The 26,168-nt window shown below is 38.5% G+C and overlaps 1 protein-coding gene across 6 annotated transcripts in view; it reads right to left on the bottom strand.

Annotated features, from left to right (window-relative positions):
* Window positions 1-19,255, bottom strand: part of ICA1 (islet cell autoantigen 1) — a 66,236-nt gene extending 46,981 nt beyond the window's left edge. For all 6 annotated transcript variants that reach the window (XM_058824843.1, XM_058824817.1, XM_058824853.1 and 3 more), the window contains exons 1-7: window positions 19,132-19,255; window positions 9,346-9,392; window positions 8,807-8,904; window positions 7,605-7,643; window positions 5,257-5,428; window positions 3,267-3,339; window positions 1,459-1,582 (exon numbers count right to left, since the gene is read on the bottom strand). In XM_058824843.1, coding sequence (XP_058680826.1) covers window positions 1,459-1,582; window positions 3,267-3,339; window positions 5,257-5,428; window positions 7,605-7,621 — 386 coding nt within the window. In that variant the 5' untranslated portion in view covers window positions 7,622-7,643; window positions 8,807-8,904; window positions 9,346-9,392; window positions 19,132-19,255. The remainder of the gene's footprint in view (window positions 1-1,458; window positions 1,583-3,266; window positions 3,340-5,256; window positions 5,429-7,604; window positions 7,644-8,806; window positions 8,905-9,345; window positions 9,393-19,131) is intronic.
* Between the last annotated feature and the right edge of the window lie 6,913 nt (window positions 19,256-26,168).

A 26,168-nucleotide genomic window follows, 5' to 3' on the forward strand; every position in this document is an offset into this window, starting at 1 on the left:
TTTTGGCTTCCAGCAGCAGCACCTCACTGGAATGGGTTCAATCAGCCACACACCAGCACAGAGATAGTTAAATGTGCAGGAAGTCCCTTGGCATAAGAGAATTTCTAATTTTGGCTCCAGTACCCCAAGATATGTTGTCTTGATCTCCAGCTAATGAGCTAGCTACAAGCATGAAACATGAATAAAAGCAGTCCCAACTTCAGCAAGAGTTTGAGGATAGCTTAAAAGAAGAAAGACAAATGGTTTTGTTTTAAATGTGAATTTATCTGAAAAGATGCCTTAAAAAAGTACTGGGTCAGAGCTATATTAATATGTGAATTCAATGTGACTTTTTTTTTTTCATGATGTTTTTTCTCATTCCACAAATTCTTACCCAGATATCCAAAAGAAAGTTTAGTTTATGTAGATATGCATTGAGATTCTGTCTATTAACAGTTATGCTTCATAAAGGAGCAAGCCATCAGCACTTTTGCTCAAAGGTGCTTTACAAGTGCCTTAATGATGCAAATCATGTCTGCTACTGGAGGTGCTAATGACCAAACTCTAGCCCAAGATAATAAACATAAGAAATTCTCAGTGCTCTGTATGCTGTGCTTCATTTTGAGCCAAACAACTGCACTGTTAAGATAAAGCCAGAAAGTATCATAGTAGTTGAAAGCCCTCCAAAATCCTGTAAAACATAATGGAATAGAATCTTCCTTTGTGAGTGATGGTGATTTTCATCCTTTCATAGTCCTAATGCTGTGAAAAAGAGCATCACAATACTTACAATGACATCAGGTAATGCTATTTTTAAACTCCTAGAGCAAACACCGGGTCAGGGACACATGAAGGACTCCAGTTAACAGCAGGTGTTAGTGTGTTTGTGAGTCCATCTGGATTCCTTGCCTTTTACTTGCCCCTGCACAACCTACATGAGCTCTGTAGGGATCTGGGATCTTGTCTCAGGAGAACTTTACACTGAAGTTAAAGCAGAAGATGGCATTCAGACTCCTCCTTTCTCTTCCAACTAGTTGAGGTATGAGACCCGATGGCCCAGAAAAAAGTATTCCCTTACTCATTCCCTCCCTTGCAGGAACCAGACACCTCCACAGTGAGCTTGCTGCAGCACTTCTCTGCAGAGTGAGAACTGCTACCAACCAGGAGGGGGATCTGACATCATCTCCTTTACAACCCTACTGCTGGAGAAGCTCCAGTACAGCCTCAGAGACACTGAGCTGAACAGGCACAGGCAGGGGATCTGAAGACAGACATAGCAGGTCTATGGACAAAAAGCACCATCAGGCAAAATTCAAGAAGTCACTAATATTGCCAATATTACAGCAAATTTTGTCAATAATTTTCCTATAGATTGGTTCATCACACATTTCAAATGGCCAAATGAATGATGACATTGGTGAATCAACTACCATTATCACAAGTACTATGCAAATCAGACAGAAATGTTGACCCATATACCTTTGCTGAGAAGAAAAGCAGAGGGCCTTTCCTGTAGCTTGCATCATTTTTCCTGCTCTTGTTTTATCCTGAGAACCCTGTGATCGGAGAAATTTCCCCAATTCATTTTCTTCCTGAGACAGAACTAACAAAAAATAAATGAGTTGTCAAATATGTTATTTAATTGGTCCCTAACAGCTTAAAAACCAGCCTACCATCAAACAGTTTAAGTCACTTTAGGTCCAAGCAGCAAAGCAAAAATAAATAATTTCACAGGATTCCTGCATCTAGTAAACAGAAGACCTGGTTCATTTGAGACGCTTGCTGATATACTTAAAAATCACAAAATTCCATCAGCACCAAAAGACAACAGGAAAAATGGGCTATTTCTTTCTTACAAAGGAAAATCTGGGTTGGTTATATTACAAAAAGGGTTTTATTACATCTTGATTGCACTTAACTTTCAGTGTTGGGTTTTTTGGGTTCTGTCTGGTTTGGTAGGTTGGTTTTTAGTTCTTTTTTACCACTTGGATTGCCTCAGTTGATAGCATACTTTTATTGAAGCTAATTCCAAGCTGTACTAACCAAAACTCATTTACTTGCTTTTCTCTTACCATTCTTCATGCTTGACTACATAAAATTTCACATGACAAGTCTAGTACTTCATTTTAAAGAACATTTACTTTCAAATTACCTGGCAAGATTACTTCACAACTTGAACATTCTGTAATTCAAACACTGTATTTCAACTACCTGAAAGACATCTACCTCAAAGAAATTTTTTATTTTTTTAAACAGGAAGATGAAGTGGTTTTACACTGAATTGTTGACTGTTTCTAAACTGGGACCATGGATCACAGAGAACCTTACAAAAACATTTAATGATGCTCTCATCTCTTTGTCTTTTAAAGTGGCTATCTCCTATACTACCAATGTCAATCACTATCAAGAGAGAGAATGGCCTAAAACAATGAAGATGATCTCCTGAAGTCCTCTTGCCATTTTCCAAAATGCCAACAGCCAACTCCAGTGCAGACTCGGCACTCTTTGGTAGAGGATACACATCTGCACCTGATGCAAATCTTGCCATCATATTTTACCTGCCAATTCTTTAACTTGATACACTACTATTCTGTATTTCAATTTTACCTCCTGATTCTGAAACATTATCTCTGACTTTCTTTGGATAAAGAAAAATGAAAGCCTCGAGAAAATGCAATTGAAGATTTACTGATTTCATAGCTGAACTCTCTCCTTCAGGCCAGAAATCAAATAATATGGACTGTAGAGAACCTTTGGAGGACATTTAATACAACTTGCTGTTTGAAACTTCCCAAATCAGGTCCCCCATCTCTCACTAATGATTGTCACTAATTACTGTATGGTTTTTGCAATTAAGTCAGCATGATCGAATTCATCATAATAGCATAGACTACTTGATTATAAAACTAGTAATAAGACAAAAACTCTTCATCAGCAATCCTGATTTAAAAAAATAGCAAAACAAAACACTAAAACTGTTTAGAAAGGGGTTATGATTTCTAGACATGACACTTTTGAATTTGTCAACTAAGTCATGGGGGGAAAAAAACTAAAGAAAGCTTTCTCCAGTCATTATTGCTATCACGGCATCATATCAATAAAATGTCAGAACTGGGAAATCTTCAAACAAATAACCAAATTTGCATTCAGGGGTCTGCAAGGAACATTACTTTTGAACAGGATGAAACTAGTAGTTCTCCGCTTTCATTTTTACCTTTTCACTTGTTCAATGATTCCATAATGCAGACCTTCTTATCATTTTAACTACTGTGTTTGATCATACTTACAACAAATCCTTTTTTGATACAGTTCAATTGCTTTCAGCAACTCCATACACGTTCTTTGAATAGAATGGAACAGCTGATATTGAAACAAAATACACAAAAATTTGTCAAGCGTATGCAAGAAACACTGAGGAATAAAATACAAGAAAGACCTTAATTTTTCATAGAAATTATTAGGGAGCATTCTTTTCTTCTTGAACAATGAGAAATATTTCTGGTATTCCCCTTATCAATTGTGCTCTTTTTTCAATTAAGTTTTTTACTGAAACTAAAGACTGACCAATCATAACCTTACAGAAGGAAAATAAAGAAAAAATAACTTAGGAAACAGGTCTGCAACAGTTGGTAGTTAACCAAAGGACTTGCGTTGGGTGTGGGTTTTTTTAGGTGATATCTTTGTATAGATATGAAGATGTACAAATCTGCTTCTAAAAACCTCAAGGTAGAACAGAGTTATCAAAATATTTATCCATCAGTCATTCTCACATGTGGGAATATGCATACTAAATTTTTCATAGACACTGTCAAGTCTAGTGGAACAAACTTGCATAGGTATGGCCAACACAGAAGGTTGTTGATTTAAACTGAAAGTTTTATTGGCATATTGGAAACAAAGCAGCTTTCAAAGGAAGTAGAGGTAAAAAAAAAAAAAAGTCAGTCATGACTATATTTGGAGATTATTTCTAGGAAATAGAAAAATTACTACTCTCTCTGTCTGTCCATCTAAAACCTCCAGCCTGCAACTTAAATCTAAACTCTACTATATGAGGCATTACACAGCTAGAAGTAAAATAGACCACTGGCACAGTTAGTGCTTTCTGTCAAGGCTGCTTGACTACAAATTTATACAGGTCTTGTCTTTTCAACTGGGAGTATGACTTGCAAGTGAGAATTTGTTCAAAACATACTTATTCCACTTGTGTGAACTTATTCCACTATTTCCAGCCCCACCTGAGCTAACAGAGCATGCTTCCTGATAAATCTGCAACACAGTAGACATGGAAAAAATTCAGGTATGTATTTATAAAATAGTGGTCCATACTTCCAGCTTGTTTTACATCAATACTTCTGATTTACAACCCATTGTGAAGACTCTGTAAGTAGAACCACCGGGTGATAAGTTATTGCTCTTGAGTTTGTTCTACTACAGCCTCCTGTATTTCAGCTAAAACCTAAATAAACTGAGAATCCTAAGTCAACATTTTTTTAAAGAAACTACAAGAAAGCCAGTAAAGCAAAACATTTACCATCATGCAAGAAAACAACACAAGCAGAACTTAGATGGACATTAACTGGCTTATTACACTTCCATAGTGCACCCTCTATTTTTTGCTTTGTCTCAAAAACATTCTAGGTCTTAATTTTGTAGAACTTTAACCTATTTTTTTCCCCCTCAGTGGAGTTGAGGATACTGACAGTGGGACTGTATTTGTCACACAGCAGGATTCCTTCTCTTGGTTTTATTTTTAAGACTTTCAGAGGCTTCTTTTGACATGTCAGAACCCACTAATCTGCTCGAAACCTTCAGAGTAGAATGCACTGTGCACCTTGCTCCTGGGCATATTGAATGTTTTTCTGGTATATGTGGTATTTCATACTTGTATTAAAAAATGTCATTTGTATGCTCAATAAAATACTTTTAGGAAAAAACCAAACCAAATCACCTTAAACTGACATAGGCAAAGGATAATCTCCTGACTCCTCTGCTAACAAAAGGAGAAAATCTGTCCCTATAATATGAAAATAAATCTGAGATATGTTCAGTTTCAAACAAAGTTAAAGGGACATAGGGTTTTGTGTTCCTAAATTCCCCTATATTCTCTGAATTTACACAGATACTTTTGTCAGAATCTGGAAGAGCTAATACATGAAAATTATAAAAATGTATGTATGTAATTATATCCTACATGCACACATGTTAAAGGCTTGGTGGAAATGAAGACACTTTAAAAATTAACAAGTAGAGAACAGACATTATGTAAATATTACAAACCTCTAGTTTTGCATCCAGATCTGCATCTGAAGCAACAACATGCTCATCTTCCTTTTTTCCTGTAACTTTTATAAGGGTTTGTTTTGTTTTCCAGTATTTCTGTTGCATTTTATTGACCACAGATTTTTCTTGGCTTTGAGCATATTGATCATAAAATTCTCTTGGATAGTTGCTAGAATATTAACAAACAAAATTTAAAACTTCAATTGGATACTTTAAAGATAACTCTAACACAATTAATACATTTCCATTAAGAGTATTGCATTTGCATGCCAACACATATATAACATGCAGTTCCTCATTATGCATTAATAACAAAGCAACTAAATTACTGTATTTCCCATCCTACTCTGAAAAAAAATACACTGATTTCAACTTGAATATCTTAACCATGCAGTACTGCCTAATAAACAGCCTCAAAGAATTCCCCCCAAGGCATTAGGAAAGGATTTCTAGCCCATGGAATTAACTTTTTATTTTGTATAATTAATAGAAGAGTTTCAAGTGAACTAGCAGAGTTGCTCAAGCAGGTAGCAATTTTCATGCTATTTCAGCACTGTTGGGATTTGACACAACTCATTTTATGAATGGGATTAGACTACTTCCTGCCCTCCTTTTCTTGTAACTGAATAAAAAAAGAATCAGAAAAACACTCATCTCTTTTGAGCATGCTATGTGAAAGACTGATATCTCACATCTCTCTTTATACAATGGACTACATGACAACTGTGGGTGTATAACAGGTAACTTTTTCTTTCAAGGATTATTTCTCACTGACAAATAATTCTGCATTCCTGCAGCAGACCTAATAAAAAGTGCAATATATAAATTCCATATTCCACAATATTTAAGCCATACCCAGACAGCTTAATAGAAAATATAGCTTTACCACGAAATTTCAGTGTCTTTCAGGAAGTGTTACTCCATTATTAATTTGTGCAAAAGTACATACATTTTCCCCTATATGCATATATAAAAAGCTGGAGTAGTCTTTCAGCTTTTTAGAACTAAAAAGTGGTTGCTAAACACTGCTATAATTGGATGCTTCACAAAACTTAAATAGGTTGAGTTTATTTTGAGAAGACACCGTACATCTGGAGTGTTAAACTGGAGTTCATTAGTGAGATATTGACCCCTAGTTCTGTTCACAACACACAAATTACTCAGAGATGCTACCCCAAGAGGTCTTCAGACCCAACATACACATCAAGTCGTGTATGGAGACGTGTGTCCCTGCCCATGGCAGGGGGGTTAGAACCAGGTCATCTCTGAGGTCCCTTCCAACCCAGGCCACTCAATCATCCTATGACCCTCTGATTATATGTATCATATGGATAGATAGATAGATAGATAGATAGATAGATAGATAGATAGACAGACAGACAGACAGATAGATAGATAGATAGATAGATGGATGTATATCTATACATTTGCTGTGAAGCAATACAGCCATTCTGAAAAAACAAGCCATTGGTACACACTCCCCAAAAGGGAACCACATCTACCCTACACAGTCACTAGTGACACAGTTTAACCTGAAAAGGAAAATTTTTTCACAGGCTTACATTACTTGCTTTAGTTACTTTTAATCAGTGAGTTAGGTGACAGCACCTTAATTACCAAAGAAATGGTAAGAAATTAAACTGGAAGTGAGCAGAGATATCATTTTAAAAAGCACTTACACAGAGCACTTCATGGCTTCTTCACCAAACTTGAAAAGCAAAGATATTTATCCATTTAATTCTACACAAATATTAGTTCCAAGAGTTTAATTTATTAATTAAAATTAAAATAAAGGTATTTTGATGCTACAGCAAAAAATAAAAAACACGTACAAAACATACCACATTTTATTTGGAACTCTGTATAAACAAGCCATCACACACACTGACAACCGACAACCTATCAAGTTGGGTGAATATTATATTCATCTGATACAGGCTGCACCTTTAAAATACCAAAGTTACTACCTTTAATGAATAAAAAAACCCTCCTGTATTATGAGAAAACATAATAGGAGAGTTTAATAAAAATAGCATTACTTTAATAATAATTAAAAATACCCATCAAACTTCTCGCAAGGTATTATAAAGGCCTTAGCTGCCTGGCTAATTGTGTGTTTCTGCTACAGCAGTGAAAATAACTGAGATCTCATTTCAGTAGTCAAGTGAAGAAAACACCATAACTCATCTGATGTTAACCAGCTACTAATATAAGGTCACAAAAAGATTAGAAAAAGTGCTGGGATTAATACACATTCCTGAATTATGAGACTGATGAACAAACTGAACAAATCACCATACAAACACTATTAGCTCTTTAGAATAAAAAATTATCAAGATGCTTACTATTTATGACCTTCCATGATTCTTGTCTTCTTCAGACACCTAAATAAGAAATGTTCAGTTAATACAAGTATCTGTAATTCTTAGATAAAACACTAGAAATCCTATATCTTTTCCCTCAGAAAATTAATATGCTACAGCATCTTGTTTACCATATTACAAAAGAAAACTCTTCAATCTGTGAGCCAAATGCCTTCCTTGTGTACCACAATTCTCCTGAAAACCCATTACAAATGGATTTAAGTGCTGCCAATCCTTCTATGTTAGCAAGTTTTTCAAGCAAAAGCATATTTACCAGGCAAAAATTCAGTGACTTTTTATGAGGCATGCCAAAATTGTTCATGCTAGGCATCACCCTCAGTCAAGCTTTTTTCCTACAAGTTTTAGCCACAACAAAATTCAATTACTTTTTAACTTTTTTTTTCTGCCTATATCCCACTGACCTATTTTTCTAAAACACTAGTTACATCATGTCTTGAGTCAGAGATGTGAAATTTAACGACCAGATGGTTTTTCTATGAGGGACACCGCAGATCCTGAGGATAGAATATGATTTATAGGCATTAGAACTTTAGATTTTTTAAGTTACCATCTCCAGCATGCACATAATGGCATGCACATAATTTCCCACTAGTACCTGAGCATGCTCCTTCCAGGCCAAATTTAACAGCCAAGCCAGATAATCATAAAAAACAAGCACCAGGCTTCTCCTCTGCTGCTTTCAGAGAGGACTGGCACATGGCTAACATGGGAATGGAGGCACTGCAGCAGGATCTGGATGAGACCAAAATGAAGCCAGTGAGATGGGTGGTGCTGCTGGGGAATGGACTCCAGCAAGGAGAGGCACAGAATGAACACACCAACAGGCTCCACTAAGGTATGAAGCTGACTGACTGAGAAAACAGTAATGGAAAAAGGAGTTAGGGAGGTAACAGTGCTGAAACTGAACTTTGGCTCTAATCCAAGTAAGAAAGAAAAGGGGCTACAAAGGGGAGTCGTCATGTTGGAAACTAGCACAATACTGCATTCAGACAGTGTGGTTAGCACTGGAGAGGCAAAGGGACTGGAACAGATTGCAGGAACCCAAACAAGGCAATGCAAACAACCTGGATGCTTCCTGCAAGCATAAAGCACATGCACTTCCATTTGGAGCTGAATGGAGCCAAATCTCAGATTTCTGAGCCTAACCTCTCTGCTGTCAGTACCTGTGAAACTTGCTGGCAAAGATCCAGGAGATACTGCAAGATTATATCAGAGCAGGAATTTCGCCTGAATTGGAATTTTTGTGAAATGTTCTTAAGCACTGCAGGAGAGACCACAAGAAAATTAGTAACTCTGTCTTCAGACCACAGTTCAAACAGCTAAAAAAGGAGGAAGAAAGAATCTTTTCAGATTGTTGTGTTACACAACCATTGAGTGAGACAAGATATAGAATGGACTGCTGTGCTGTTCTTTCTAGAGCCATAGGCACAGACACTACTAACTAATTTTCTAATGCCTTTATATTCTTGACTTCACTGTTTTCACATTGGTCCTCCTTCAGTCAACTGTGGGGGTGTGTGTGTGTGTGAGATAAGACCACAGGATTTAGCTTGTATACACAAGCTTGTCCATGACTCAGTTATTCAGCAGCACACTTGGTTTGACATGAAGCAAAGAACAGCCTGTCCAGGTGGACTAACACGTACATTACTTGGAACAAAGTTTAAGCAACCAGCATGGGGAAAAGGTGCAGGGCACTGACCTTATTCACTGTACACATCCACCTGCTTCTTCTGGAAACCACTGTCCCTACAAAAAATAAATAGGGTCATGGTGAAACAGTTGTTATTTGCAATACAGCTCATGCTCTCTCTTCCTAAACATCTGACCTCACCTTCTCACTCTGACATCTTCCTAGGTATACTCTTCCAGGTCCTACATAGCACCCTTATGCCCTGAGGATATTCTTTGTGGGAGTTTTTACATTCAAACTGGACAATATTTTCATAGTATTAAAATGAGGGCATGTATTCTCTGTTCTGCTGTGTGATGGGATGGCATTTGGGGCTACAAGACCTGCAGGGACGGTGTCCTATGGCCAGTTAGGGTGGAAGAAAACAGAAATGGAGCCTTACCTACACTGCCTGCTGGAAATGGCTCCTGGCATGTGATTATCATCCAAAACAGGCCAGGAGGGAAAAAGGTCATAGAGAGTTCTAGATAGTATAGATAAAAAGCATGCCAGGGACATTGCTGTAATTAAGCAGTAGCAACAAGCAGCAGCCCAGGACACAAACTCAATCCCTGTGCCCATTTTATTTCCAGTATGGAGCTGACTTTTGGTCATAAATGAGAATTCAGTTTGCAAAGACAGCTTAGTAAGTACTAGCATCGAAAAAACAGAAATGTAGTTCCTAAAAAAAAGTGCAGTGAATTGTCTCTGCAGTAATTTAACAGGGCCATAATTTATTTATATAATCTCTTACTTCATGTGTTGTTATTGTCTGTTCCAAGTCCTGGAACCAAAAAGGGTTAAGATACTGGTTCAGCTCTAACAAAGGACACTATTAAAAGCATAGCTGAAAGCAGTGAGATTTTTAAAAAGAAATATTGAAATCTAAGTCTAGTCTCAAAAAGTGAGAAACATTAATAAGAGGGGACTGGAAATAGCCCAGGGAAGTACCCAAGAATTAAAAGCAACATTTAACAGTCATGTAAAGAAATCCCTACAGCCACAAAATGCTGGTTTTGAGGCTGCAGAGAGAGACCAAGAATGAGCACACAACCTCTCATTACTTCAAGTTTTGAACGCTTATGCCTTTGAAGAACAAGACAAATGTCCCAAACAGAAGTAACAAGCCAGTTGGTCTTTGCCAAAATTGACTACAATAGATGCACATGACACTAACTTGAATCTACCAATACTCTCTCCAAAAATTGCAGTCAAATTTAAAATTAACCCATGTTATCATACAGTGTTAGATATAAAAATAAGCTTTAGTTGCCACAAGGAGTTGATGTAATGGACTTTTTTTGCTTGTTTTTCTTCTCAGTGTATTAAAACAAACAAACAAAGATATAAGTTTCAATAAACAGTATTATCCTGACAATGATTAACAAAATTTAAAAAAAAAATCACCTCCCTATGGGAAAGCATTTGTATTGGGAAGTTTCCATGATATTTGACAATAAAGAGTTATACAACACTTGTGATCTCCACAACAGACTTTACCTTGACAAACAAAAGGGAGGGATACTCTACATGAGAGGGTGGGTGCCAGAAGCAAGCACACCTGCTTTATTCACACCAGAGAAAGCAGTGCCACATTACAGAAAACTGTACACAAACCCATGTTTAATACTGCACAGTGATGGATCTAAGGCTTCCTGAAGAAGTCCATTCATGGTTCCAGTAATTTTCCAAGTGCTTCTCAGTGTTTTGAGAGAGACTAATGCTACCCGAGTTTAAGCATTAAACCTGAGCTGGTTCCACTCATAACAAGTCTGCTTGGAACACAAGGAGCCACGGAGCTGAAAGATTCATTCCCATATAGAACTGGTGGGCCCACAAGCCCTGCCAAAACCTTGAAAATCCTTAGCATGTGTTTTTGACGCACCAAGAAGCCCCAGCATCACTTTCCACAAACCATCCTCTTTGCAGAATGATGCCAGAGAAGACAGGCACAGCCTGGACACTGAAATACATCAGAACTGTTTCTAGACTCTGCCTGGCTTTAAGTGGAATACAGCTGAATTCAGGCAGTGCTCTGCCACAGACAACAAGAAATGCCAAAACCAAGATGGTCCTGCAAACAGCCAACTATGGCAGAGTTTCTCTGGGTGGTAGACTATTTGCACACAAATTATTTCCACGGGAAGCCATAACAGCTGGAATGCACACAGAATTTCATGCTATTTCTGCCATACTCATCATCCTACTAAGGAATTTTATTAGCTGTCACACTGAAACAAAAGTTGATGGAGGACACTCGTCATTAGCAAGTGGCATTTATATTCCTATGGAGAATCTTCTGATTCTCTATATTCACCAAGACCACTTGAATACATATGTAATTTTTTCTGTGCAAATAGGAAAATGCTTTCACGGCGTTTTGTGTGATTTGAACTGCAGTATATGCTAGGATTACCCTCCAGCTCATGCTCTGTACCACATTTGTACAAGCTTGCTTCTCTTTTTTAGCTTTAGTACGTTTTGCTGCAGCATAAGTTGTCTGGTTTCCCAAGAGCTAAACAGCTTTATGAATAATCTTTAGATTCTACTTGCATAAGAAAAAGAAGGTATGAGTGCCTTCTCTCCAACAGCTACATTGATAATAAACAAGTCTGTATATCAGTGTCACTCACATTACTTCTCTTTTTCAGTAAGCCTAAAAGTAAGAAGTGTCACACGGCATGGTAAAGTTCAAATCTTAATACTCTCCTAGGTTATAAGGAAATCAGTTAAAAACCCAGCTCAACAAACAAAACACCCTTAATTCAAGTATCTCTTCTTGCCTGAGCATTGGTTACCTAGCTCTTACTGTGCTCTTAGCTCAAACTGATTACGTAGAAAAATATCAGCATGCAGAGGCATCAAACAGGAATCTTTTCAAGTCTGAAGACTGTATGTAAAACAAACTGTTGATCTAATCATAGCTTCTCAGAACAAAGAGAGGAGATGAAATCCTTGCAAAAACATTATAAATCCTGATGTACAGAGTAAATCTAACAACCGAAGATGACCTAGCAGCTATGTAGGAAGGCAGTAGATTGAACAACACATTCTTTTGAGATACATCCAGAAACAAGGAAAGGGAACTGAACAAACAACATAGCAAAATTCAGCAACCCTTATGTGAAGGAAATATGTTCATCAAAACACACAGAAGAGTCTGCACTTTCACTGACAGAACTGTCCTAAGTCTACTGCTCTTTCAAAGCAGAGAATATGTTCTGTGGCTCCTCAAATCCTAACAGATTCTCCACATCCTAAAGTCCTTCCAACTTATAACTTTCAAATATGGCAGAATCATGCACTGCTGTTGACTTACGTCAACATTTTATTAAAATGAATAATCTTCCAAGAAACTTTTAATACAGTAATAGTACAGTGGTGCTAAATAACAGCAATAAAAAAGAAGAAATTCCATATATAAAAATTAAGACTGATAATTTCATTTATGTAAAATACTTTGAAGGGAAGAAAATGTGCCTAGGTGAGGGAATCAATGCCATCTGTGCCTCCAACAGCTCTTGGCTAACAACCTATCTCCTCCTCTCTGCTCCCTGGAAGCTGTGATCAAGCTGAACCAAGTAAATGGGTCTGCAAAACAAGATGCAGTCTCACTGCAAGATGAAGACTAGACGGTACAGTTTTATCTTCTCTGGTGTACAAACACAGAGACCAGGAGCTACAAATGGTGTTTCGCTTTGCCTTTCCCAAGCAAAAGGGAATATAACAGCCTGCAGATCCAAACTATCCACATTGTCAATGCAGGAACAGAGTGAAAACTGAAGTCTGGGTCTTTCAGCATCAAGATTACACACAAGACATAGAAACATTCCTACTCTTAAATACAAGAACAGCTACCACTCTAATTCAGCTAAAATGAATCTAGAGTTCAAGGTATATCTATGACAAACGACAAGATTTAATTTTTCCTCTAAAGCTCTTAAGTCTCAATATTGATGCTCTAATCCTGCAGAATCATCCATGCTTAGCTTCAAATCCAGGAGTCTTTTTGTTCTGTTAGACTACTCACTGATGTACTTGTTTATTTATTCAAAAAGTTTGCAAATTGGTCTGTAAGTGCTGCATTAGCAGTTCCTTCCAACCATTACAACTTTTTTTGTCTCAGACTGATTCACAGCTTTGCTACTTATCCTTGAAAGTGTCTATCTTGGAGATTACCCACAAGTTCTCAGGAGAAGAAATACAAGATTGCAGTATCAACAGAATTACTCTTTCAATCTATTTCAGGGATTGACACCTAGAAAGAATTTCATACATCCTTAAAAGAAGCACAGGATAAAAATGGCATCTGTTATACAGTGAAGGCTCCTGCTATATTCATACACCTGCGAGGTGTGGAGGGGGAAAAAAATCCTGTTTGACTGCAATTACCTAACTTTAGTGCCTAAATTACCATACAAGCTAAGTCCCTGCACAGATAGTGAATACAACCTCCAAAGAGCTACACTGAGCACCTCAACCAAAGCCCCACCACTGCGCTCTGTGCACACAGAAATTATGCTTTTTGCATTAGGCAGCTGAACTACAAAGATAAATCCTGCTGTGAGAGCATTGCTCTATTCCCCTTCTTTTAGAGCTAGTATTTCATGGTGGTCTGAATTACTGTAAAAAAAAAAAAAAAGTCAGCATCATACTGAGTAACACCATCCTTGGGACATGGCCACATCCCATTAAGTTCCCTGGAATCAATTTTCTCTTTCACTACAAACACTTCTGGAACTAACATTTCTGCCACAGTTACTGCCATTTCCTTCTCATATCTACCAAAGCCTATGAGACATCCCAGAAAACTAGACATTTATTAAATTTCATTTATTCATCTGTCTTGATCCTTCAAATAATTCAAACCCCCCACCAAAGAATTAACCTACTCTACTGAGCCTGCTACCCCTGCCAAATTTGATGTGCAGAAAAATCCCAAGCACATACTTAAAACAACAGAAGTGTCAGAGAAATTGGAGTTTGTTCTCCAAGGAGGTAGTTTGACCCAACACAACACACCTTTGTTTTTCAAGCTAGTAAACTGAGTGGAGAACAATCCACAGTAATACCAGCAGGTGTCTTAAATGACTAAGATTGTGTGATTAAAGACTTGCACCGTAAGAAACCATGTACAAGGCATGAAGAAATCTGAATGTTTTGGGTCTTCTTTCTGTCATTTTGTAGCACTACCTAGGCACCTATCTGCACATAGTACATCCAACCAAATGAGCAGCAGTCCTACTGACACCTGTCTTTCACTCAATTTTACACTGGCTTTATGCAATACTCTGTGTAGGGCATGTATGGGTCACATCTATTGCAGAGAGTACTGTCAAGAGTCACTTTCTTCCAAAACACAATTGTTGCACTTCTAATTTCAGAACACACAATTAATGTGTGAATTAATTATTCTACTTAAGTTTCCAGTGTAGTCTAAAGAAAGGATGATATCTGGGGCCATGTTTCTTATGCTGTCATTTAGTCTTTATTTTTCTATTCCCAACTCTGATGTGTACACTTGGCAGACAAACTACATATTTACAGTTTGTTTATTGCTCCCTTATACCAAGAATTGAAGAGTATCAATCCATCTGAACCACTCACTCTGGTTTTCAGTACTTGAATGGTTACAAGTAACTTTTAGCCATCCTGAAAAAGCAGGAATTGGGCACTGTCAACATGTTTGTTAAAACTTATTTTTGCCCCCACAAAGTGCGAGGACCAACTCAAGAGTTAGTATTCCTCTCTAAAAAAATAATTTTGTGTCTATTTTGGTACCATATATCTGTCATATAATTCCATAAACTATCAGGTCAAACTTACAGGCATAAAGTGATCTTCTTTCTAGAGCATAAATGCACTGAAATTATACTTGGAACTGGGTTGGGGGTTTTCTTGTTTGTTTTTTTTTAACAGCTGAGAACAAAAAATTCCTAAACCCAGTGGATTCTCAAAAACACTGATAACAATGGCACATGAAGTCACAAGATGTACATGCACAGTACATGTAGTCTCAGAACAAAATATTTCAAATAAATGCTGGTTGACTGCAAGATTGACGAGCAAACAACAGCACTTTCTAGATAAGTTCATTTGCACATAGAACTTTATCATTTGCACAGAGATATTTAATCACACAAAAATTAAATTTTAAATTCCTTTTTCAGATTATACTGGTTTTTCATCTGCTTATTGTGGAATAATGTAGGTACAATACATAGTATCAGTTTCCCCTCAGATAACATCTTTTACTTCACTAGTAAAGTGTTCCATTGCATTTGTGGAGACAGTGAGATTTGTAAGTACTACATGCATTTTATGGAAGAATAACTTGAGTATAAGTCATTGAATGGCAGGTCTAAGCTCACTGCAAATGAGCAAAACTGGGGATATTTACTGTGCAGTATTTAATCTTTTTCTAAACGCAGACTTGCTTTGTTTCTTTAAAATGACTATCAAATTGTTTCATAACACACATATGTTCTCTTCATTTAAGAACTGCTACATGTAAACTTAATAGCTGAATATTATTAAGCAAAATATCATATGGAACATGCAGTGTACATAGATTATAAGAGACAAATTGCTCTTCTGATGCACTCTAGCTCTAGTAGTCAGAGTAGAGTCTTACTAGTGGGAAACTTTCCTCTTGCGAAACTATGAGAAAAGTAGTGAATGGACCAAAAAACCCAAACCCATGAAACTCTTGCATGTACAGTATATTACATACAAACATATAAGGTTTTAGCACTTCAAACTAATGGCTCTCTTATTTAGATACCCTATTTACTGGCACAGTAAACCTTCTCACATTTCTGTCACCCTCCTGCCTTTTCATCCATTCAGAAGCCAGAAGGCAATGCCATTTATACCCAAGGGGAAACAATGCTGGAGGAGGGAACACAAGAAAATAATTTTCTCCAGATTCCCTCAGAGATTATTCCACATCTGTGGATAAGAGATTCGATTAACAAAACAGCCTCACCATGCACAGCAAGAACAATGCAGGGCGATCTCGCACCGCCCTTTGAGTAAACACCACCAGTGCAGGCTACATGTTCTCAGCAGACACAGAGTCCACTCAACTTTTGTATTACTGCTCTCAGTAATATCCTGGCACACCAGCTGACTGCTCCTAGGGCAGTGGTGATCCCTATGAAGCCACTTGCAAGATGTACCCAAGTACTGTTTCAGTGACTTGGCACAGACAGTTCTCAAAGTTGACGCGAACAATTGCATAACCGGTCAAAATGCCCCTCAGTTTGCTGTGGCTAACAATAGCCACAGGAAAAAGTACTGTGAGACTGCTATTACTAACAACACTTAAAAGGTCAAATTTCTTGTTCTTGACTGTTTGGCTCTAACAAACTTCTCTCTCTGGGATTTTGTATTTGTAATGTTTCTGCATCGTGGCATAATTTTGTCTCCAGAGTGATTTTATGGTTGAGAAGCAGCAAAAAATCTTGAAGAATAAACTACAGAGCAATACTCTTGGAGGTGATTTTGAAAAGTATTAAAAAGTCTTTGAGAGCATTTTTTGTCTTCTTGTTTATTTGCGATATTAGCACATTTTTTTCTGCCAACTTGTACCAACAGCTTTCAACACTACTTGAAGCCTGAAAAGAGCTGTTATTATTAATTTCTTCAAGAAAAGATGATGTGAGAAATCATCAGAACAATTTAACAACTGTGTAAAGGATGGATAACAGAAAAACTGGCAAGATGGTTGGGCTTGAAACTCTACTAAGCCAGGACAAAACCCCCTAACTCTGTAGTAGGGTTCAACAGGAATTTTACTTTGCACTATGTGATCCCCTTCATCCCCCACTAATATAAACTTCTAAAAGAAAAATGTTAACGAAACCCGCCCTTAAATAAACTCATAACTTGTCTTCTTGAATCTGCAGTTTATATTTAAATCTCAACTCCAACAAGCACAATACAAGAAAGCACCATTATCTAAAATGCATTTATTTTTTTTCTCAACTGAAGCAAATACCACTGACCAGCATCTAGATTCTTGAGTAAAGTGCTGGAACCTTTCTGGAAACAACAACGTTTCATGCATGACATTCTGACAGTGAAGAAACTTGAAAAACTCATGTAGACTGAGGTTTGGCACTACTTAACCACCACACTATCTTCCAGTAGTGTGTCATGTGCAAAATGTGACTGGTTATACCAGTTATGGCAGTTCACTACTCAAAAGATCTCTGTGGCTTGACACTAAATTCCTCCTTCAGTGATATTAACATTAATCTTAAACTATTAAATTACTAAGTTTAAACCAACAGGCTGTTGAAACAGCAGTTAAAAAAACCTGATAAAGTCTAAACAAGATGTTGCTGGTTGTCATGCTAAGTACCAGTAAGAACTGCAACTTCTACATCTGTGCCAGACAGCACTGTCAAGGGGTTCTTTCACTCCCTATTTGAGAATGCTACATAGACAAAGTGGAAAGAGTGGATTATCAAAAAATCAAGAGTGGATTATAAAAAAAATCGGATAAAAGACCATAACCAAATGCCACCTGCACTGCAGATGCCAAAATCTAGCCCACTGTTTTCTCTGTCCAACAGTTTGGAAAAGCGATCAAACAGTTTTGTCCTTACGAGAGCAGAACACAAGAACAGTTTATTTCCAAGAAGTCTGAAACAAGGGCCACAGCTGCTTCCTGAGACCGAAATTAAATAAAATCTATCCAGAAACTGAAAGAAAGAGGATAACACAATTAAACATGGGGAGAACAAAAGCAAACAAACAGGTGTTTAATGGAAATAATAGGTCATCTTGGTTTAAAGCAAGGCTTGTAGGCAGGGAGAAAATATTCAAACAACCAAACAGAAGAACAACTCCAATGACAAGCTTCCAAATTACTACCACAATGTAACTTGGTGGTAGGGGGTTAAAGGATGTAACTGTGAGATTACCAGAGTCAATTTCACATTTACACCTCTAAGTCAAGCCTGCATTACTGCTTTAAGAGGGGTCACACAGATCCTTGAGGCTAACAGCTTTACACAAAACAGTGTGAAACAGAAGACCTATTTACATATGGCACTGAACAAATACATCATGACATTGACAAATAACACACTGCCCGTCACCCCTTTCTGCTGCTAAAAACCGACCTGATGTTTCAAGTAATATCCGATTTTTCTATTTTCTTCTAAAAGACTATAGCAGCTTTCGTGAGTCAGGTGGATGGACGTAAAATAAACCTGATTACCAGGATGAACCTTTCACAAATTGTAAGCTTTAAGCCGTAAACGTGGGATTCTTGAACTGCCATTTCACCAGCTGTCACTGCCTCGGTGCTGGTTCGATGTCTGACATTACCTGACCAGAGGATGCCCTGCCACCCCTCTCCACCCGGCCGATCCCGGGAGGGTTCGGAGCGCAGCCGGGCAACCTGCGCCGAGCCGGCAGCCGAGCCGGAAACCGCCGCGGAGAGCCGGCCGTTTCCCTCCCCGCTTCCAGCGGGCGCAGCGCCAGCGAGGATGTACGGGAGGCACAAACGGATAAATGCAATAATCATGGCGAGACAACCGCACGGCAGGAGGGGGAACACAAGGCAAAAGGAGGAACAGATGCCATCTTGAGCCTCGGAAATGTCGCTCTGAACAGGTCCGCCCGTGGATACCGCGCTGACGGGCATCAGCTCCGCAGGCCCGGCGGCCGCGCCGCCTCCCTCGCCCCGAGCGGGGCGCCCGCGGGGGAGGCGGCGCCCACCCCGTGCTGGTACCCGCGGCACCGGCTCTCCCCGCCGGGCCCCAGCGCGGAGACCGGCGAGTCCCCCCTTCCCGCACTCACCTTGTGGAGGGAAGGGCCGAGCCGCAGGCGCCGCCGCCCCGCCAGGTGTTCCAGCGCCGCCGGCGTCAGCGCGGCCACCGGAGCCGCCTGTGCCGGCGCGGGCGCCCCCGCAGCGGGGCGGAGCCGCCGCCCGGCCCGGCCCAGCCCGGCCCCCGAGCCGGGAGGGCGCGGCCGCCAGGTCCGCGGAGCTCGGGCCGGCCGCTGTCCGGTCGTGGCCAGGGCAGGGAGGCGTTTCCTGCTGCTTTTCCTGCCGCGCTGTGAGGGAAGCAGTGGGAGAGTCACTCGGGTTGGGGCCCTGATCACCGCCTCGACAAAGCATAAGCCCCGTCCCTCCGCCCCAGCCTGCTGGGGACCGCAGGTGTCCCGCGAGGAGCAGCAAGGAAATACTAAAATGTTTCGGTTGTCATAAGTAGCTGCCATCGAGGAGTGGAAACTTGGAGGAAAAGGCCTTTTAACGTAGCAGGCAGGTGGCAGTGACGGAGGAGGGGGTCAGGAGAGCGTTGGTTTTGAGCTCATGTCGGAATTGGGTCATTGGGGTTGTGTGAGAGCTTTTTGAGTAAAGGAGGTGGATTTGAAGCTGATTTCAGAGCTTGAAATGGGGAGAAGAGTTCACAGGTAGCATTTGAAAATGAAGTAAAAGGAGAAACGCAGAGCAGCGGTACCCGTGTGAAAAACGATCCCACTTAAGTGGGGCAGTGTTAACTTACCGGCGTCAGAGAGCGGAGGTGCAAGCACGACGCAGGGCGTGAAGGCAGGAACGGAGAAGAGGAGGTTGGGTTGATGGGGCCCCCGAAAGGGTTGAGGAAGAGTGGACAAGAGGAAGCTGTGGAAAATGAAGAGAGGAGAAGAGTGGTTGTGAGGCTTCATTTTCTGAACGTTACAGAAATCCCAAGCACTCATGCTAGTGTCTCCATGTTTCTGTGAGGCAGAGCTGATCTATTTCGCTGGAAGTCACAGATCTAAGAGTAAAAGTAAGATGTTTTCAACCACAGGGACTGTGCTGTGAGACAGTGACTGTGAAGAAGACTTGGGATCCTAAATGGGTAGAGAGCTAGGCATGCTATCCCTGAGCTCTGAAGAAATCCACTGGGATAATTTAACACTATAATGTGAGGAATTTCAGGTATAATTTAGGAGCTTGTTTAGTTTTGCTGTTTAGCATTAGTGTGACCACTAACAGCAGGTCATACCCCCAAGCATGGTGTATGTAGCACAGAGAGTGTGTTGACAAACAAGAATGTTTTTATGGCAGGAAATACAGGCTTGTTTGCCAGAACTACAGAAACCCTAACAGGATAGGTTTTGTGTTAAAGCAAAGTAACAGCAAGAAAATATTTTCATGCGAGACAAATCTCTTAATGGGGTCCTTCATCTTGCAGAAAAGGGTATGACACAGCTGAAAGCTTGGAATACAGGAAACCTGGTGTAAAATATCTCATTTGCTTCTGGATGTTATACTGTAAATAAACACTGTTCAGCTGCCTTTTTATTCTAGAGCTCTCTTTAGAACAAATATAAAAAGGTGCGTTTTAGGGTGTGGTTATCTGGTTTATTTTAGTTTCCAGTGAGATTAATCATTCTCTGGACAGGGGTTCCCATGACTGAAAGAGTAACAGGCTGAACTGTAAATACTTGCATTAGACATATTACCCCGTTAGTCAAATAAATTTGAGATGTTACTGGTTTTGGGAGAAAAAATGTTCATGGAGTGAGTTCTTACCAAAGGGAAGTGGTGCTAATAAGTGACACAAAGTTTCTCTGCAGTGGATGAGGATCTGGGATCTCTTCAGCCATGTCTGACGTTGGGATTTGATAGCTTTTAGTTTCTCAGTGAACATGAAGAATCTGTTGTGTCTTTTAGTAGTATTTACATGTGCAAATCTTCTAGAGGAAGGTGTAAAAAGAAAATTTCACAGGATGTAAGGAATTACTTTAGCCATTGCAGGAGCAGAACCAAGACAAATAGATTTTTTTTTTTTTTTGTAAATTTGCAAATTTGCAAGTGTTACTTTTCTTAGTTGCTCCACTGTAAGAAAGAGGGAAAATAAACCTGAATAAACCTTGATTCTGCAAAACGCTGTACTTTTGTAATTATGGAACTACTTTTATGCCAATATTTATGTATGTGAATATACCAAAGATCAGGACTTAGGCTAGCTCATTTCTCATGTACTTTAGGACTATATCCTGCAAATCACAGACAACTTTTGGCTTTGTCCATCTAAATGTCTCAAACCATTAGCTGAGATTACTATATAACCTCAAAAAATTAGTTTTAAAGCTTTATTCCTCACTGAAGGGAAGGCATTTCTTAATCTTGTCTCATGTTTCATGTAGTTTATCACCAGATGTAAATGTTATAAATATAAGCAAGTGCCATCTGGTTGTTCTAGCACCTCTCTTATCTCCCATGGATATATTTTTAGGGTAGCAGAAATACATAGATGTAACTAAAACAGTTATTGTAAGTGATATTTGAAATAAGGTGTACTTTCTACTTTTCACAGGCTTAGTTCTTTGACAAAGCTGACTGGATGCATGAAGCACCTTGAAACATGGTTCTTCATACCTTTCTGCTACTAACAGTTTTTCCCCATTTCAGCATCAAAATACTCTAAGTTGCTGAAATTAACTAAGCAGCTGGTTCCCTGACCTTAAAAAAGTTCATTTCTGCTTTCTGTTCTTTCCATGGAACACCCCATCCTCTCACAAACTGAGATTCTTTGGGTGACATCATTAAAATTGCCATAAGATGGAAGTAAAGATGAAGTACAGCCCTCTGAGGTGGAACTACTGATCATTTCACAGTTGAAAACATCACGTTTTATGGTAGAGAAATGACATTCCAAGCCCTCAATCACACAAACCCAGAGCTTTTGAAAGACTGAGGCAGCGATTATTTTTAGCCCTCATCTTGTAAGCTCCTTTTTGCATCTGAGCTTTGTGTTGCACTTTGCTCCAGCTGCCTTTAATTTTTTAAAAGACAAATAAGGGTTGGAATCCTATGTTGACTCAGTGAGACTCACCATCCAGTTGTGTTTACTGTACCACATGGCTACTATAGCATACTATGGGGTATGCTGTCCTTGTCATTAAATTGATATATTCTCAGGTGTTCTGTGCTGTCTATATAAAATAATCCTAAAAATGTGTGTGGTGGTTTTTGGCTTATTATATTCCTTAAGTGATAAGATTGAATTTCAAATAAGAAAATGGAAACCATAAAGAGAGAGTAAACTAGAAACTAGAAATTCAAAGATTTTGGAATCCCAGTAGTAGTGTCCTGTTTTTCAGTTGAAGCAATAGAAATTACATTTCCCTATTTGTATATATTATTTTCTTAAGGTTTCTTAATGTGTTGTTATTCTGTCCCGCATTTATTTATATGTATCTGGGAATTAGTAACTTCAGAAACTTGAATAGCATTAGGTATCCTAGAAACAGCATTGAAGGTTTCTCATCTTCCCTGGACAGTAACATCATCATCATCATCATCATCATCATCATCATCATCATCATCATCATCATCATCATCATCATCATTATTATTATTATTATTATTATTATTATTATTATTATTATTATTTCACATATTAAGATGGTTTTTAATCCTCTCATGTTATTTGCCCTCTATTTCTTTTCCACATAAGGAAGTACAGTCTTTTAATGTTTTGTTTTATGGACACAGTCACTTCTTTCTTGAGCTTCTGCTCAAAATTTAGAAATCAAGATGAGGAAAATGATTCCCTTAAACTTGCTCAAGTCCCTCATATGAATATTTTCCAGTCTTTTTTGTCCTCTCTTGTCTAACTGCTGTTCTTTTAATTCTCCTGCCACATTGCTGTTTGTTTTCAAAATTCTTAGCAAAAATCTGTCTAGTTTAAAGGTGTTTGTGTTCTGCTCTTTTGCATTTATTTTTATAGTTTCTGTAATTTAGCTTTGCAAGGCATGTAACTTGTATTGTTTGTGTGACTGTTCCAGCTTAGTGATCGACTGAAAACCTTTAGCCTATTGTCAGCTTCAGAGATTTACTTAATTAGTCATTTATTTCTCCTTTCATGAACTGGAAAATACAGAATCGCAGGATAATTTGGGTTGATATTGGAAGAGATCTCTGGGATAATCTGGTCCAGCCCCTGCTGCTAAAGCAGACTCCCCTGGAGCATGTTGCACAGGACTGTTGTGTGCAGGTGGATTTTCAGTGTGTCCAGAGAAGGAGACTCCAGAACCTCTCCATGCAGCCTGTTCTGATTGGAAGTTTTCCCTCATGTTCTTATGGGACTTCCTGTGTTTCAGTTTGTGCCTGTTGCCCCCAATATCTTCTATGATAGAGGCCCTGAAATGACAGCCAAATATAGAATTAGAGGACTCCAGGTTGAAGTGGTGCCAGCATCTCTGAACATCAAGGTAGGACCAAAATTGCCAAGTAGGACTCAGCCTGTAATTGTGGCTTTCATGATGACCAATCATCATTACTTTTCTATAGTTCTTTCCTATTTTAATTCTTAAAATTAAAACAGTCTGGAGTGGAAGGGCTTGCCTAAATTTTACTTCATGCAGGTTTGTGTTCACTTTGAGATGGAGTCTGAAGTCCAGATTTAATGTTGCTGTCCAGATGCTGGTTCATATACTCTTTTTGGCAATTCCTGATCAGTGAGCTGTGCAATACTCTTCTTTCCTCTTGTCTGGTTTGCACTGAACATTTTTGTACATTCTTCCGCTATCCTACACTATTTGTCTCCTTTATTGTCATTATCCAGCTCCCTGGATACTCTTGCAAACAGCACACAGGGTATTCTTTCCTGTCAAATACTTTTCATTTGAATGACAGGGATGGAGCCTGTGGACTGACTATCTATTTTTCATACCTGACATTTTGAATCAAAAGAACTGTGTTGGTTAATCTGTTGTTTAGATGGAGCTGGTATTTGCAGAATTCACCAGAGAATTAGCAAGGCATTTAAGAGCCAGGTTTATCCTTAATAAGACAAGTAGACGGTAGGGAGAGGAGAACGATGGCAATTTGCACTGATTTTCATCTGAGAACAATAATATTTTAAAAAACATTCTTCTTAAGTATTTACTTGGAAATATTAATGTGGATACATCCAACCTGCAGTCATGGGTTGTATTCTGAAATGCATATGTACTTGAACTGAGATTATCTTTATCTACTGTGGACTTGCATAAGCAATCCGATCCCTGCCGTAAACGATGAATTTATTTTATTATAGTCTGCAACGGTATTATTGAATAATCCCCAAACTTCTTTCCCAAAGAGGCTTACAGTCTGAAAGAAAATGCAAAATGGGAGAGAGACAGCAAGAATCACTGGTTTTGCTTTGTAAATGAGAAATTGAGACACAGATAAAATGATTTGTCAGCAAAAATTGGTGACAGAACTGACCAAGGGTTTTTACACTGGTTTACCACCACCTTTAGCTATCCCATCTTCCAGTATTTTCAAAGGCTAGAGATTCCTAAGATGGGCTTGCTTTTTCCACAGGTTTGGAAATGAGAAAGGAGCAGGGTGCTGACAGAAACCATGTTTAATAAATACAACTTCTTTGAAGCATGGTATATCAATAAAATAGCTCTTCATTTAATATATTTTCATAGTGGCAATATGAATGCATTTTCTATTAAGTTCGTTTCTTTAGAAGACAATAATGTTGTAAATACAGGCCGGGGCTCCCAGATGTTACCATGCTCTCTCTTTGGTGCATTCATGAGAGCTGTTCCCTATAAAGACAAACATTTTGAATCAGTCATTAAAATATTCGGGCCCATTAAGAATATGAGTCACCTAATTTTTAAAGCTCTCCTGGAGATGTTTCATATGTTAGGAGTGTAAGTCTACTAAAAAAGAATCTGGCAGCTGTTATCCTGTGTACTGTAGATATTGCTAATTCTCAAACGTGTGAGAAGAATTCCACTATATCAGAAAATAAATTTGCAGCACAATAACTGTTGCAGGCAACTACAGAGTTTGTTTTACTTTCAACCCCTCATGTATCACATAAACACTATTATTGTAAATGTATACTTACAGAATTTTCTGAATGTGTGACACTTAATACTTAGCAAGCAATACTACGGCTTGGTACAAATTTGAATATTGATTTTGGAAAATTGAAATTCTGAACAATCCATCTGTGGATAATTTTAAAAACTTGATTTTTTTCCCCCAAAACATGTTAATATTTGGGTTTGTAAAATTTTTTGACATTTGCTTGAAAAGAAATTATAATGAAGCTGTTGTGCTCAATAAACCTTCGTATCATGTGCCAGAGTTCTTAGTGATAAGATGGTCCTAAAACTGAGCATTGTGATTTAAATAATCTCTGAGATTTCAACAGCTTGAATCAGATGTTCCAGTCCTGTATAATCTCTTTGCCCTTCAAGGCAGTATGAACTGGCTGTCCCAAGATAACTGTTTTGAGATAGAAGATGCTTTTCAATTCCTTATGACACATGGACTTTATGTTATTTTTGCCATTTAATAGAAAAAATAGTGGCATTGCTAGAGAAACAGAACATTGGTGGAGTTTCATAATCTAATATGCAGATGTTTCTTATCTGACAAAAAAATACCTTTACCAATCTATTTTTTTTTCAGTTGTGCCAAGAGGAATATGAAGGCTACTGTTCTGAAAATACAGCTCAGTCCAACTTCAGTACAAGTTTGCATTTGAAAACAAGCCTCTTAATTTTCTAAGGTGCACTTTCTTAAGTGATGGAAAATACAAATTTTTACTGAAAACTTGATTTTTCTAACTTTTTCATACTATTTTGTTGAAAAAACACCCCATCTCATCATAAATTTAATTATTGATCTGAACAGAGAAAAAAATTATAAAGTATTGTTTTAAGTAGAAAAATTATTCATCAAAATACTGCTGCATCTCTCATTCAGCCATGACTTTTTCCTTCCTCTTTGTGAACAGCATGAATAATTTGTCCCAGGAGATAAGCTGTGCCCTCACTGAGATTCACTGTTTTCTGTTTCTGCTGTTTTTTCCCCATCTTATATATGT

This window comes from Ammospiza caudacuta, chromosome 1 (assembly GCF_027887145.1).
Source record: "Ammospiza caudacuta isolate bAmmCau1 chromosome 1, bAmmCau1.pri, whole genome shotgun sequence".
Taxonomy (NCBI): Eukaryota; Metazoa; Chordata; class Aves; order Passeriformes; family Passerellidae; genus Ammospiza; species Ammospiza caudacuta.